The 14,065-nt window shown below is 40.7% G+C and overlaps 1 protein-coding gene across 3 annotated transcripts in view; it reads right to left on the bottom strand.

Annotated features, from left to right (window-relative positions):
• DVL1 (dishevelled segment polarity protein 1) overlaps positions 1–14,065 on the bottom strand; it is a 105,655-nt gene that overhangs the window by 49,532 nt on the left and 42,058 nt on the right. For all 3 annotated transcript variants that reach the window (XM_030017349.2, XM_030017350.2, XM_030017352.2), the window contains exon 3: positions 1,198–1,319. In XM_030017349.2, the coding sequence (XP_029873209.1) occupies positions 1,198–1,319 (122 nt within the window). The remainder of the gene's footprint in view (positions 1–1,197; positions 1,320–14,065) is intronic.

The raw sequence follows: 14,065 nt of genomic DNA, 5'->3' as shown, positions 1-14,065 counted from the left end.
CGTGTTGCTACCCCTGACTCAGCATGACCTGTGTAAGTTACTTCACCCTTTTGAGGATTCCCACATTTGCTCTGTAATATGAAGATACCACCACTTGCAGCCCTGTGCTGACTGACAGCATGAAGATACAGACAAGATTTTTAGAATACTATGGAAGACAGCAGGTGCATCAGCAGAGCACAGCTTAAATTTCATCGGTCTGAGTACCTACAGTTATTAGCAGCGTGTGGTTCCACAAACTCAGACTTCTGCCTAACTCACAGTGTATTTTTTTAAATAAAGTTTGATCTTGCAGCTTTACATGTAGGAACAGGTCAGGAAGACAAAGAACTAGTTATATTTGCAGGCCATGTGACTGCACTCATACAGGCCTCTCCCAGTCAACATAAAGCAATTCATGAACGCACGAGGGCAGTAAAGCCCTTGCAAGACACACAGTGTCACGCAGGGTTAGTATTTCCCAAGATTTCTTGTCCCCTCTAGAATGCATTTATCTGTAAAAGACTCATACACAACACTAAGAGCTCTTCCAGGCAATAGGTATCCCAGAAAGCAATGGAAACGCATGACACCAGGCAAACAAGACCACATTTCCTTCTCCGAACATATACTAAGATCACAGCTAGAACCAGGTCCTGCTTTAAATCCTCCTTGTGTAAATTCATAGGGCCTCCCTGAAAATGAAGGTATTCTAAGGATATACATTGGCTATGCACACGTAACAGGAAATAACAAGGATACCATTAAATCAGATGACTCCCAGTCTGGCTATACACAGTTCATGCTGCTAGCCTCTGTATGGACATGGAGGAGGCATTATTCCTTATGTAAATTTTTGCTCTTGGTATCAGTGTTCTGCTGGCTCTGCATACTACATAATTATATGTAACAGAGTAATAAAAAGTTGTCATCCATACACTACGAAAAGCATTTTGGGCTCCCTCGCTACTTAACTCTTCCACAGTGTTTTTCAAAATGAGACATACAGGATATATATTTAATTCTAACAATGATAGGGGTTTTTTATTCCCATCCCCCTTTTAATTCCTCAGTTCTAATAAGTATATTATTTTTCTAACAATAACAATAAATAGCTGGTTTGCAGCAGCAGGGAGAAATGTGGGGAAGAAACAGACAGGAATTGCATTTTTTGGTTTGGAAAAAAAAAAAAAAAAAAAAAAGACAGCTTGCTCTTACTGGAATGATGGAGGCCGGGAGTCTCCAATGCCGCCTGTTCTCTCAATGGGTGGCGGGAGATCTGTGTGGCTCTCGGTGCACTGTGAGCCTGTGTCAGAGTGGGAGCTTTCAGCCAGGACCAGCTGTGAACAGAAAGAAGAGAATTACATACCCTTGTACAGGTTTCTCCACTCTGACATAAGGTGTTCAGCCACTGCTTTGCTAAATATTCTGTGAGATTTAAGGGAAACTAGAGGAAAGGAAGTGCTTAGTGTCTAGTTGCATGGATTCCTGCCAAACTTTCATAAAATCAGGTTACATTCATTCTCAACATGAAAGCATCATCAGCTAGGATACGCACAAAATTCCTGCAAGCACCACAAAATTTTTCTCATCTCAGAACAAACAAGTACACCAGGCAGGGAGTGCACTTTTTCCTCTGACTTGTCATTACCGCATTCTCTGAGTTGCCTAAGCATGTAAGTTGTCAGCATTCCTTGCAAAATGCACGCACATTGTAAGACTGCACTCTCAGTCTAGTTTTGCCTTGACAAAAATAAAAAGCAAAAGCTGAAACTTGACAGTATGACAGCCCAAACGCAGTACAGCTTCTTATACAAAGACCTTCAAAACTCCTCAAAATTCACAATCTGGTCTGGACCAATCACCAAATCTCAGAGTTGCCACCTTCTCTATTAAGAGTCTGAACTAAACCAATATCCACTGAATCTCAACAGCCATATACTTTTGGAGGAGGACCAGACTCCTGATGTTCATCATACTTGTGTCTCTTGTGCCCATTTTGTCTCTTAATGTTCCCTTAAGGCAGAGCAGCAGATAGAAAAAGTCATTTCCCAATCATGCCATGAAAACCAGGATATGCAGTGTGCACTCTTCTATAAATTCATAATGACCTGAAAACTTTTATAATACTACACTGTTGTAACTATCACCTTCAAAACTCCTCTGACACTGACATTTACACTCATGGAAGCTGAAGGTGCCTGGCAACCTGTCAACCAGGGTAGAAGGAAAGGCTGCAGAGCACCCAACACACAGCACTCCCATGGAAATAGGTAATTGAAGATATGCTGCAACAATCTATCTTCTCATTACAAACACCAAGCATCTATATACAGCCTAGTGTGTTTGGGACTTATTATATATTCCAGTCCCGTTACAAGGCAGGGTGTAAATTCTTCATATAACAACTAATGCCAGCACGTATTATTTCGATTTCCTATCAACATCCTCAATCATTAATAGGGATGCGCCTGGATAATGGATCACAGGCATGGTCATGGCACACAAAAGGCTTACTATACTCAACCTTACTTCCAATAAATTCAGGACAGAAAGACCATCTCCATTCAGTATGCCTAGTATGACATCTTTAATCAGCAGATAAACAGACAAGAGAAAGAAGAATGAATCTCTCTTCCTATCCCCACCCTCCTGGTTTGTAGCTCATTGTAATATACTGATTGACAGAGAATCTTCCATTTAACTAAGATCTGATTCTATCCACTTATCTACCAGGCTAGTATCTAATTTTCTGTATTAGACAAAAAAAAACCCAAAAACAACAGACAGTGATGCTTTGTGTTATAGGATCCTTTTGTACACACCTAGGTGAAACCGTTCTTCCACATTAATTTTTTTTTTAATCTTACTAGTGCTGGAAAAAGCTCCTGGCTGAAGTGTACAGCCAGGAACCAGACAGAGAGGGTCCCTTCTCTATCAATGATTCAGTAAATCTTTTATAAGAAAATCAGCATTTGTGCCTCAGTTTCCTAACCCAGAAAGGCAGGAGACTACTGATTTTGCACAACTGAGATTAAAATAATTAACATGCCTAAATGCAACTTAAATCCTAAAGTAGAACCACCATATACTGGGTAAAGCACCACTATAAAAAAAAAACAAACAACGTGCACTGATCCAAGATTCCTTTTAATTTATCTCTGCAAACAGAATGTGGTCGTTCCCAATTAGCAGTTCCAGTTCTAATTCAACTTAACCTGCTAGATTAAGTGGTTACTTTTTATTAAAAAGCGTAACAGTGGATAAAGAGATTCCAGTCCTCTAGTATTCAAACCAGGAAAGCAGATGACCAACATGAGAGGTTTTGCCCAGAATGAAAATAGAATGCCACCAACTGAAAGACTTGGTTAGTATTTTAAATGACCGTACAAAAATTAGTCTCCCATTAAGCTGGGCATCCTGTACAGACAAATCCCACCAAGGACTGCCTGCACTTCAGACAGACCAGATCAAGAAAGAGACAGGGAGGCAGCACTGCCGATACCCCTGTCCTGAGAACAAATCAAGGCAAAATGAAGCAACTTGCTCAGCCTCACATAGGAGGTCTATAGCTGTCCTGAAAGCAAATTCAGACTTTGCACATCCTAATCTAGTTCCATACTTTCCTTACTGTATTTTGAATGTTTTTGCAAGAATGGGGAGAAAAAAAAAACCCTGCCCAATCAGAAAGGAAGCTAAAAACGATTCATATATTTCAACAGTCCACTGATCACACAACACTTTCTGGCCGCTACCAACAGAAGTTAGACTTGAACCAGTAACCTAGAGGTGAAAAGGTTTATATCCTATTACCAATCCCCTGAGCCATCTAATCACTTTGCGGAGTCTCTTTAAACAATATGATTATTGGTCTTTAATTAAATAAATGCTCAAATAATGATCTAGATTATTACCTTTCACTTAGAGGCAACAAGGTCTCTATTTTTAGCTGTGGAAGAACTAGACCTATATAAGAGATTCCAACTATAATTGGTTAATTTATCAAGGACTAATTCTAATATAATCATCAGATAGCTGCTAGCTGTTAAAGAAGGGGATGGAGAAGGAGAGGGAACAGGATAGGAGGGGACTGGCATTCAGGATGCAGTATGTTACTCCTAAGAGCATATACCATAAATATGAGAAGACAGACACACACAGACTGTCAAAAAGGAACTGCCTGAAGACAAAACAGTTCTCCAGCGCCACATGGAGTCAGTTGCATTATTCAAACTCTTATCACCAAAGCAAGAGCAACAGAGGAAACACTGAAGGGAAAAATAACACGAGCTTTCCTAATAACTTGATAATTAAGGTTTCTTTCTTTCAGGTGGGGAAGCTAATGGGAGATGTTTAGAAAGCATGTTGGCATTATGGAGATGCAAGAATGTCTCTGAGCCTGGCTCATCCCCAGAGGAATCTCTCCGCAAGTGCTTTCACTAACAAAGTCAAACCCAGGGATAAAAAGAACAAAAAAAAAAAAAAAAAAAAAAAAAAACGAAACTGGGTGTAGGCAAGATATACATCCCCTCACCCTTCTCACTCTAAATTGTATCAAGCTATGCAGACAAGCATCTGGCTCAAGTTATTCGAAAGCAGCAAAACATATTCCTTCTTTAAGCCTTTCTGCTGATGGCAGCACCCGTCTCAAAGATGAGCTTGATGCAAAAAGAGAGATGAGCCAACAAGACAAATCCTTTCCATATTTCAGGATATTTGTTCTTTAGTACTTCCCTGCTCCTGGAGGAAGAAGTCTTGGCACTGCAGAACCCATTACGAAGGCAAGCCCACTGTACTGATCAAGGTTGCAGATCATCTTGGGAGTGCTGCTGAGCAGAAGCAAAATCCACTGCAGTAAAGCAACTCCTTTGTGAATACTGCCCCTGGGCTGTGATTTACTGAAGGATAAAGCACTGGGTACCCGCTTCTTATTGACCTTCAGCGGGATTAGAGTCACAAACAGCCTCAGACTATGCCATTACCATTATAAAGAGAAGGTGGCTGCAGAAATTACCCATACTAATGTTTCAGCTGCATTCAGGAAATATACCACTTGAAACTTGAATCAGTTCACTACCAGATATAGTGAACTCGAGATACATTCAAACTCAAGAAAATATATTAGCAATATCTCCTGTTTCCAAGTAGCTTGTTAATCCTAGATAAAGTTCTTTCAGATTTCAAGTAGTAAGTCATAAGCACAACAGCTATGATAATGCAGTGGCCAGCGCAGAACTTTTCATGTTTACCTTCCCAAGTTAAGATCCAGGCTGTACTACTAGTTGCAGCCTGACTCAGGCATTTCCACACAAAGTACACTTACTATAATTTAGCCACATCCTTTGGAGTGAAATTTTGCCCCTCAGGAACAATAATAATAAAAAAATAAATAAAAAAAATAAACCCACGAGTGTAACAGTTTAAATAGGTTGCCTAACATGATCTTACTCTTACGATAACCAGGACCTGAGAGCCCCTGCTAGAGGACCTGACCTCAGAGATTTAAGCAAGAGAGCTTGAAGCAATTACATTGTTTAAACAAGACACAGACTGTCCAGATCTATGTCTGGTTACAAGTGAAGCACTCACCCTTCATCAAAGCTTTCATTCACAGTCTCTGTGTTCAAGAGCAGTAGAATATAAATGGATGGCTGCAGACCAAATTAACAAAAACACCACAAAAGAGCATTAGAAAAACATCTGTTGTGCTAGAAAAGAAAATCTGCAGTAGAAGATGGCACATGCAGCAAGATTATTAAGACTACACTGTCTAGCTGATTTTTCCCAAATGTCAAAAGGATCAGAAAGGTAGTATAACACCTAACACAATGGAATAACTGGATTCAGCTGGAACTTCGTAGTGAGTTAGCAGCCCCACCTCCTTCCAGGCACCTTGCAAAATGCCTTCAGTGTGATGAAGGTTTGATGGTGACTGCGGAAGAGGAAGAATTCTGTGGGGGGTGTACACTTGTTGACAGAATTCACACATCACTGCCCTGACTACATGTGTAGGAATTGCTGCTCCCTGCTTTGCCATGCTAGCTAGGAGTTCTTCCTTCCTTCCAACAAGTGACACTCAGTAAATCATTAAGCATCCTATCAGCTTTAAGATAAATTGTGCCCTTTTCTTTGACAAGCTATGGTAGGAATAAAACCCTCCAATATTACATCACTTTGAATGGAGAAGATAATGCACTATTGGACTGCCGCATTATAGACTTCTCACTGTGTTTCTGCAGGAATAGTGGTGTTAACCCCAGCCTCCTGGACAGAAGCCAGCCCTGATAATTATATTTCACCCATCAAGCTTCCCCTGCAGTTTTGACTGGCAGTGGCATTTTAATCCATTTCTTTACTTGCACTGTGTTGGTACTGTGTGCTGTTCAAGAGCATGCCTGTGGGCTGTAAAACAGCTGTTGGGTTCCACCCCAAAGGACTGCATTTCAACGCAAAATGTGGATGTCTTCTGTGTGGTGCACATGGAGGAAGTTAATAAAGAAGTGTGGAACTAATTGCAACTGTTGATTCAGTTCATTCCATCATACTGAATGCTGTTTGTTTTTTCAACTGAGGTCCTACCATCACACTCACTACTAAATCTTTCCCAGGAAGTGGAGAAAGCATATCAAGCATATCAACCCTGGCACGTTAGAAAAGAATCCTATGTTCTTTTGATATCCCTAGTGATTCCCACACGTGCACTTCCAATTCATGACAGTACAAACAACAGTGTGCTGTGCAAGTTAGCTACTCTATGCTGCAGTAACAAAACATGCAGCCTATTCGTGCTGACAAAAAGTGCGTGTTTTCTTCTGCGCTAGAGAAGGTTACCCAGCATTGCTAGGCATCTGCTAAGAAAGTTATCTTGGAACTCATCTGCAGAAATAAGTGTTCAGTTCACACTGAACATTCCTCACTTCAGCAACTTGACTTCCAATCTGAAGCTCTAGTACAGGCACAAAAGCAAACTTCACACCAGTCCATTCTGCATGTTGTAAGCAAATTCAAGTGATGGAAGAGCAATTGGTAGGAAGACGGCCAGGCACTCAAATGCAAGCAAAACTTAAGCTCCCCAGTCAGAGCCAAACAGTGACACCATGCCAGTGAATGTTTACAGTGTCAGGAGAGCCTGTTTTCTTCCCTTTATTGCTACTGACCTCCAGTGAGTCCTTGGATCAATTGCTTCACCTCTCTGTAGCTCAGTTTTGCTTTTTCTCCTCTACAACCACAGTTACTTACGCTTTTCCCTTAATTATGGCAAGGACTGTCTTTTATAGCACTCAGCACTCAGCAGACATCCTAACAAACTCACACAGGCATTAAGCCAGCTCAAGGAATCAGTCTGTTCAACATTCATGGCTGAAGACACCAGACAACAAGAATGAGTCTGGGAAGGGGGAGAGAACAAACATTGGTACACTCTGCTCTCATATTCTCATCTGGCTAAATATTTATTAGTCTATCAGCATGAAAACAACAATATTTAAATTCTCACTGTTAGCGAGAGCAGCAGCAGCTCTTGATATTCCTCTCAGCTCTGGGAGAGGTGAGGGACAGATAACAGTAACTAAAGAAATACCCCAAAAGAGCCATTTGTATTTTTGACAGCAACTTCAGAACAGCCACATTCATCTACAAGTTGAAAGTAATTATTTCCTATAAAGTCACAGACATCTCAAAACCCAAGTCAAAGCTTCAGAGACGTGGCCCATTATCCACACGAAGGCTGCTCCCGAAGGACCAATTGCACAAAAGGACTTACTGATGAGGCCCTTTATTCCACCAGGAATTCTGTCAAAGGCAACAAGACTCCACATTGCTAGAAGGCCTGCAAAAGCCTATCAGGAATGTGATGTTTATTTTAGTAAGAAGAAATTGTCTATGCCGGGTAGATTAGGCTTCCCCCTTTTTTCCTGCTGAAAACTACAGTACATTTGTTTGAGGTTTGCTTCAACCATGGACCACAGATACGCAGAGAACACAGCATCAAGCTTATATACCCTGGAAATCAGAAGCTGTAACAGGCTAAAAACAACAACTTCAAGAAATCTGTGGCTGTCAGGTAAAGGCTGACCTTCTTCAGTGTTCAGAGACAGAAAGATGCAGACTGAGTTTCAAAATAAAATTGTTAATTCTATATGTGATTTCATCATCTGCCACCTTCTATCATTTAAAGAAAATATTATATCTTCATGAAATACAATACCTCAGATTACTCCCAGATTCTGTTAAGCATCTCAGGTGTTTGTTTATGGCACAGTATAGCAGGCTAGCTGTGAAAAAAAATCAGTTTCACTGACACTTTGCAGCAAGTTCTCTTTAAACACAGGATTACCTGCCTCTTGGAGAACACGTGGAGTAAGAACAGGAGGCAAAAAAAGGATCTGCAGTCCTATAATCCTATTTCCATGTCTCACCCTTCCAGATTTTTTCAGCAGGTTGGTGACTTTTTCTGAGAGCTTGCACATTCCTCACCCCAGCTGAAAACAGGTACCTGTGTACATCAGAGCAATGCAGAGACCTGGGTTGAGTGTACCCATGCTCCTGCAAATGACAGCAAGTACTTCTGCCACGTGACTAAGGAAGTTAAGATCTCTTTACAAGCCTTTCCTCCTCCCGGTGCTGATCACAGCTAGAAACAGGACAGCATCTTTCAATTCAAACTTGGATTAAATCTAATTTGAGAATTCTTGTGCATATCAAACCAGAACCACCCAACATTGCTTTAGCAAAGAGAAGACCATAAGATCTTAGAGCTTTGAAGCTTCCTCATTCAGCACATTCTTTCAGTTTTTCTTCAAGTCCCCCATCCTTCATGTTAACCTGTTTGCTTCTTCCCCATCTCTCTCACAGAGATCTAGCACTCCAGCCCCAGCTGCACCTTAGAGGAATTTAATTCTCCTATACTAGGACTCAGATCCTTCCCTAATAACTCATTCAGGTACCTTAAAGCTTAGGAATGTTTTCAGTGATCCCGCCTCCCTTCTTTATAAGCTCTAAACATTATGGAGGAAGATGCAATATTGTGTTAATATACTCTTCACTTTGGGTTAGATTTCATGCACAGCTCTCTATTTTCTACTGTGTGATAATTCAGACTATCAGGAGATGAATGAGGGTATACATAGTCCATGAAGAGAAGAATCGGGTCCTGAAATCGGTTCATTTTATACATAAGAAATCAATGAGAATCTGCTTCTGTGAATTTTCATTCACTGCCTCAGTTCTGTGCCGAAAGGCAACAATGCACGTTGCTAAAGATCATTTAACAATCCTGAAGCTGCTGTGTTGCCTTGTACGGTAGAAGGCTAAATAGTTCTACCCAACAACATTAATTGCAATTGCAAATACAGTGTGTAAAAAGCTTACATACAAACAGGACAAGTATTATCTGTTGGCACCCAGATAATAGACAAGAAAAAAAAAAAAAGACTCACACAAGGCTATGACATCACTGCCAGCCAATAGGAAATAGTGCACATTCCCAGCAGCCAGTCAGGGAATTGTTCCCAGATGTTGCAAAGCCTTCCTAAAAAACACAGATAACAGCCAACCGACTTTGTGCAAACTGCTGGCAGAGGCCACTCAGCTGGCTCCGATCTGGCAGCAACCACAAGCCAATTCTTTCCACATTCCCAGCTTCCACTGGGAGGCTGTCCCTGGGCTGTGCAAAGAGAATAGAAAAACATTTTCAGCTTTTGCAAAAAGCCTGAAGGTAACTTATTCTCTTCCACACAAGCTATTTTTCCAAATTGCCCAGTAAGTACCTGAACCTGAAAAAACAAAAATGCAGTAATAATTTCACTCAGATAAGCGGTCCCAAAGAACTCAAAACAAATTATCCCAAGAAAAACTGTATCCTATGTTTTGTGGGTTTGTGTGTGTGCGCGTGCTAGCAGAACAGGCACATGTATAAGCTATTTCTTGCAGAAGATGTGTTTGTGTAAATGCATTACAGTAATAACTACTAGATAAAGAACTCTGCCATACAATTAATGCTAGTCTCTATATTGTTGAAAAACCTAAAGGTCAACCACTGAAAGGAATCTAGTAGGTAGTAGCCCTCTGTCCCAAATTATTTAGTCTAAAAAAAAACCCAAACCCACCCCAAAAGGACAAGATCTAAGATGCTGAGGACAAAAACAAGCTGGACGCAGGAGGGATGGCAAGGAGGCTTAAATAGCTAATTAGGAGCAGTGATTCTAATTCAATACTAATCTAGCTGTATACTGAGTTCCCAGGGCAGCAAAAGTAAGCAACAACTAAAGACTTGCAGATCCTCCCTTGAACATTTTCCCCTATGGAAATCAGTCCTGCATGTGACACCAAGATCAAAGTTCCTACCTATGACAAATAGAAGGATTCAAATGTTATTAAAAAAGATGAAAATCTCAAATTTCTAAATGTCAGTCATCTTGTAAACTTCAAAGTAGCCACTGTATCAGTCAAGAGGGGAGTTGTAGGGGAAGAGACAGCTAAGCTGTATCGTGTGCACTTAATGTTCCAATTTTAAATATGTCATCTTGATATGAAATACACACATATACATTGCAGTAATTTATAGTGAGGATGACAATTATCACAGATGGTTTTGTGAAAGAATCCCAAGCTGTCTGCTACCAGCTGATGCACATTTTATAACATGGGAGACAAAGAAAGCTCAGGCCTATCATGTTAAAAAGCAGAGAAGGAAATAGCCCTGCCCAAACCACGTTTTTTCCAAAAGGTAAAGACCAACTTTGCTAGCCCTGAAAGATATGTATGCAATTATCTGTTAAGTTCCAGTGAATAGGATATTAAAGGGTTCAAAACTGTGAACAATTAACTTACAGTAAGATTTACATAAAACTCCTCCAGTAATTAGCAGCAAATAGAGGCAGATAAGCACTGCAATTTTATGGGTGTTAGTGTGGAAAAAGTAATTTGCAATTCGTAATGCAGGTCAGACACAGATGTTTCAGCTGATTGTTCAGCAGAGTGAACAAAAGCCCTTGTCAACATCATCTGCAAAAGGTGCACTATATGATCTCTGAGGAGAGCTATAAACTGAATCCAAACTAGTGGGATGTGCATATAAATTTGGAAACAAGCTGATGGGTGGGAAGGGAGGAAGGAGTCTAAGTCTTTTGAAGCAATGTATCTATCCATACTACCTGAAACAATCTGTGCTCATTGTCTCTGCCTCAGCTGAAATAGATGGGTTTATAATGCATTATGTCATTTGCTGCTGAGCAGCAGAGTCTGTGAAGAGCCTACATTGATCTAGCACTCACAAAAGGCTCTACAGTACTACTTCTCTGAAACAATTAAAGCCATGCATCTACGTTTTGCTTTTAGATCTTTGCAACAGCACCTTTCTCACTATTAGAGACTTGGCTACTTAGTCAGACTGAATTGATTCTTCTGTGTTAAGTTCCTGGGTTGGCATTACGAAGAAAAACTATTTCACTTTTTATCATTGAACTGATGTTATTTCACCTAAGGAAGAAAGGCCAATTGAAACTCATTCTCCTCCTAAAGAAAAGACATAAGAAATGAAGGAGGGATTGTGTTCTGACTTGGGAAAACCAAATTTGTCTTTATATTGTCTGTTAAAGGTAGATTACAGACTGCCTTAGTCTTATCATTAAAGAGGATGATGCAAGCATCAGAAAAGCTACAGAAAAAGCAGTGAATCCATTCACAGAATAGTTGACACTAGACAATCTCCAGAGGTCCACTGCAGTCCAACTGCCGTGCTCAAAGTAGGGTCAGCTAGAGCAAGCTGCTAAGGACCCTGTTCAGTCAGGTTTTAGATATCCCCAAGCAAGAAGACTGCACATCTCTGGGCAAGCTGTGGTTCACCACCCTCAGAGTAAAAAAGATTTTTTTATGTTTCAATGGAATTTCCTTTATTTCAATTTGTGCCTATTGTCTCCTGTCCTATCACTAGTGCTGTTGAGAAGAGTCTGACTCAGTCTTCTTTACTTCCCCCCCCCCCCCCATCAGGTATTGATACACATTGATAAGATCTCCCCAAGCCTTCTCTCCTTGAGGTTAAACAGTCCCAGCTCCCTCAGCTGCTCCTTGTATGCCAGATGCTCTTTCCCTTAACTGTCTTCAAGGCGCTTTGCTAGACTTTCTCCGGGGCATCCAGGTCTCCCTTGTTTTGGGTAGCCCAGAACTGGACGCTGCACTTCAGACTTGTCCCCACTAGTGCTGACTAGAGGGGAAGGATTACCTCTGTCAAACTGCTGGCAATGCCCTTCCTGATGCAGCCCAGGATGTTGCCAACCTTCTTTGCTGCAAAGGTCCATTGCTGGCTCACAGTCAACTTGCTGTCCACCAGGACCACCATTAAAGTTTCAAGAAAATAAGACGTTACATTTTCTAAAAAGCTACCCTCAACTTACACTTGCCCATACACTCATTTTAAAAAACTGGCAAGAAGGAAGATTTTAAGATTAAGTAATCAGACTATGAGATATCTGCTGCCAGTTGCGGAAGACTTTCTATATGACCTTGAAGGGAAAGAAAAAACCCACATGAAAAACTTCTGTCTCAGTTCCCACCCTTAACGTAGAAAAAGCTAATAGTTGTGACATACAAATACGAGATTGAGGTCTCTGGATCAGCAACCGCGTCTCCCGCCACGCACATGTACAGTGCACAGCATAAGGAGAAAGAAAGGAGCAGAGACATTGATCTTGGTTGCAGCCTCCAAGCAAAACTGTAACGTAAAAAATAGGAATGGGTGGGAAGATTTGAAACAAGGTACAAATCCTTGGAGCAAGGATTCTGCATTCTTCTACATTTGGAAAGCAGCCAGAAACCTATACTGGAACAGGAATTACAATAAAAGGGATTCACTCTTAAAACGCATTTCAGAAATTGTAACGTTTCTCTGAAATTAAAATAGTAACAGTCACAGAATTAAAACATAACATTTGTATGCGTGTGTGTGTGTATATATTCTTGTTCTGATCTTACTGTTCTTTATATTCTCCTGTTTTTCAGCTGGAAAACAGAAAAGGCACATATTTTCATATTTTATTATTTAAGAAGCTGGGAAAAGAATTCAGCTCTCAACTTGAGATCAAATGCCCTTGGGTTTTTGGTTGGGAGAGGGAAAGAGGAAGAGGTTAAAGAATTGGGATGTAAAGGGGAATGAAATAATCCACATCCTTATTCATGTGGAATAGTTTGGGGTTGGGGGGTTGTTTTTGCTTAAACTCCTAGAACACTGGCCCTTGTTGGAACAACCTGAGTCATATTTTGCTGCACAGAAGAGCCTGGATAGCATATACAGGTTCAGAAAGAATCATCGGTGTACTGAATCACCAATGCAAAAGATACATTCTTTAACTAGACCACATAGATAAAAACAAACACTACCATGCTCCTGAATGCATCGGGAAGAAGAGACCTAGTTTAGGGATGCAGAAAGGAAACCAACTATTCAGCCTGTTGTTTGAATTAATATTTATCAGTTCAGCAGCATGGGAGAAAGGGGAAGAAACAGGGAGGAAATGACCCTGAGGAGCAAATACGGTGCAAATGTAACATACTGAGAAGGAGGAAAGAGGTTCTCAGGATTAATTTGCTCTCCTGATAAGAGCTACTATTCATTTCTACCCCTTTGCTTTTAAAACAGATGCTGCTCTCACACTATGGCAACATAAATGACATTTGATAGTCTTTTTTTATCAGAAGCTTTCAGGATGCTCTCTTCAGCTTGTCAATTACACATGAAATCCCTTTTTGTACAATCATTCCCATACTGTCAGAACACCATGCTATAGCCCACAGTAATCCCTGGACTGAAGACAAAAACAGCACCACCAACATTCATAGCTCAAGCATATCCTGAAAGTAGCATATTCAGCAGCATTGAGCTCTTCCAAGAAAAAAGGACCTCATACCACACTGGTGGCCATTAGCACATATGTTCAGCCATGACTCAGAGAAGTTAACACCATTGTATGTTCAGTTCCCACACAAGAATGGACATAAGCCAACAACCTCATTAAGAAAAAACCTTGTGCTGTCTCCCACAGCACTCTAGGTGGACCATCAGGTCTCAAAGACCACGGCTGTTCATTTGTTT

Source organism: Aquila chrysaetos, chromosome 6 (genome assembly GCF_900496995.4).
Source record: "Aquila chrysaetos chrysaetos chromosome 6, bAquChr1.4, whole genome shotgun sequence".
In the NCBI taxonomy this organism is placed as follows: Eukaryota; Metazoa; Chordata; class Aves; order Accipitriformes; family Accipitridae; genus Aquila; species Aquila chrysaetos.
Note: the sequence above shows the minus strand (reverse complement) of the source record. Positions and strands in the feature narration are given on the sequence as shown.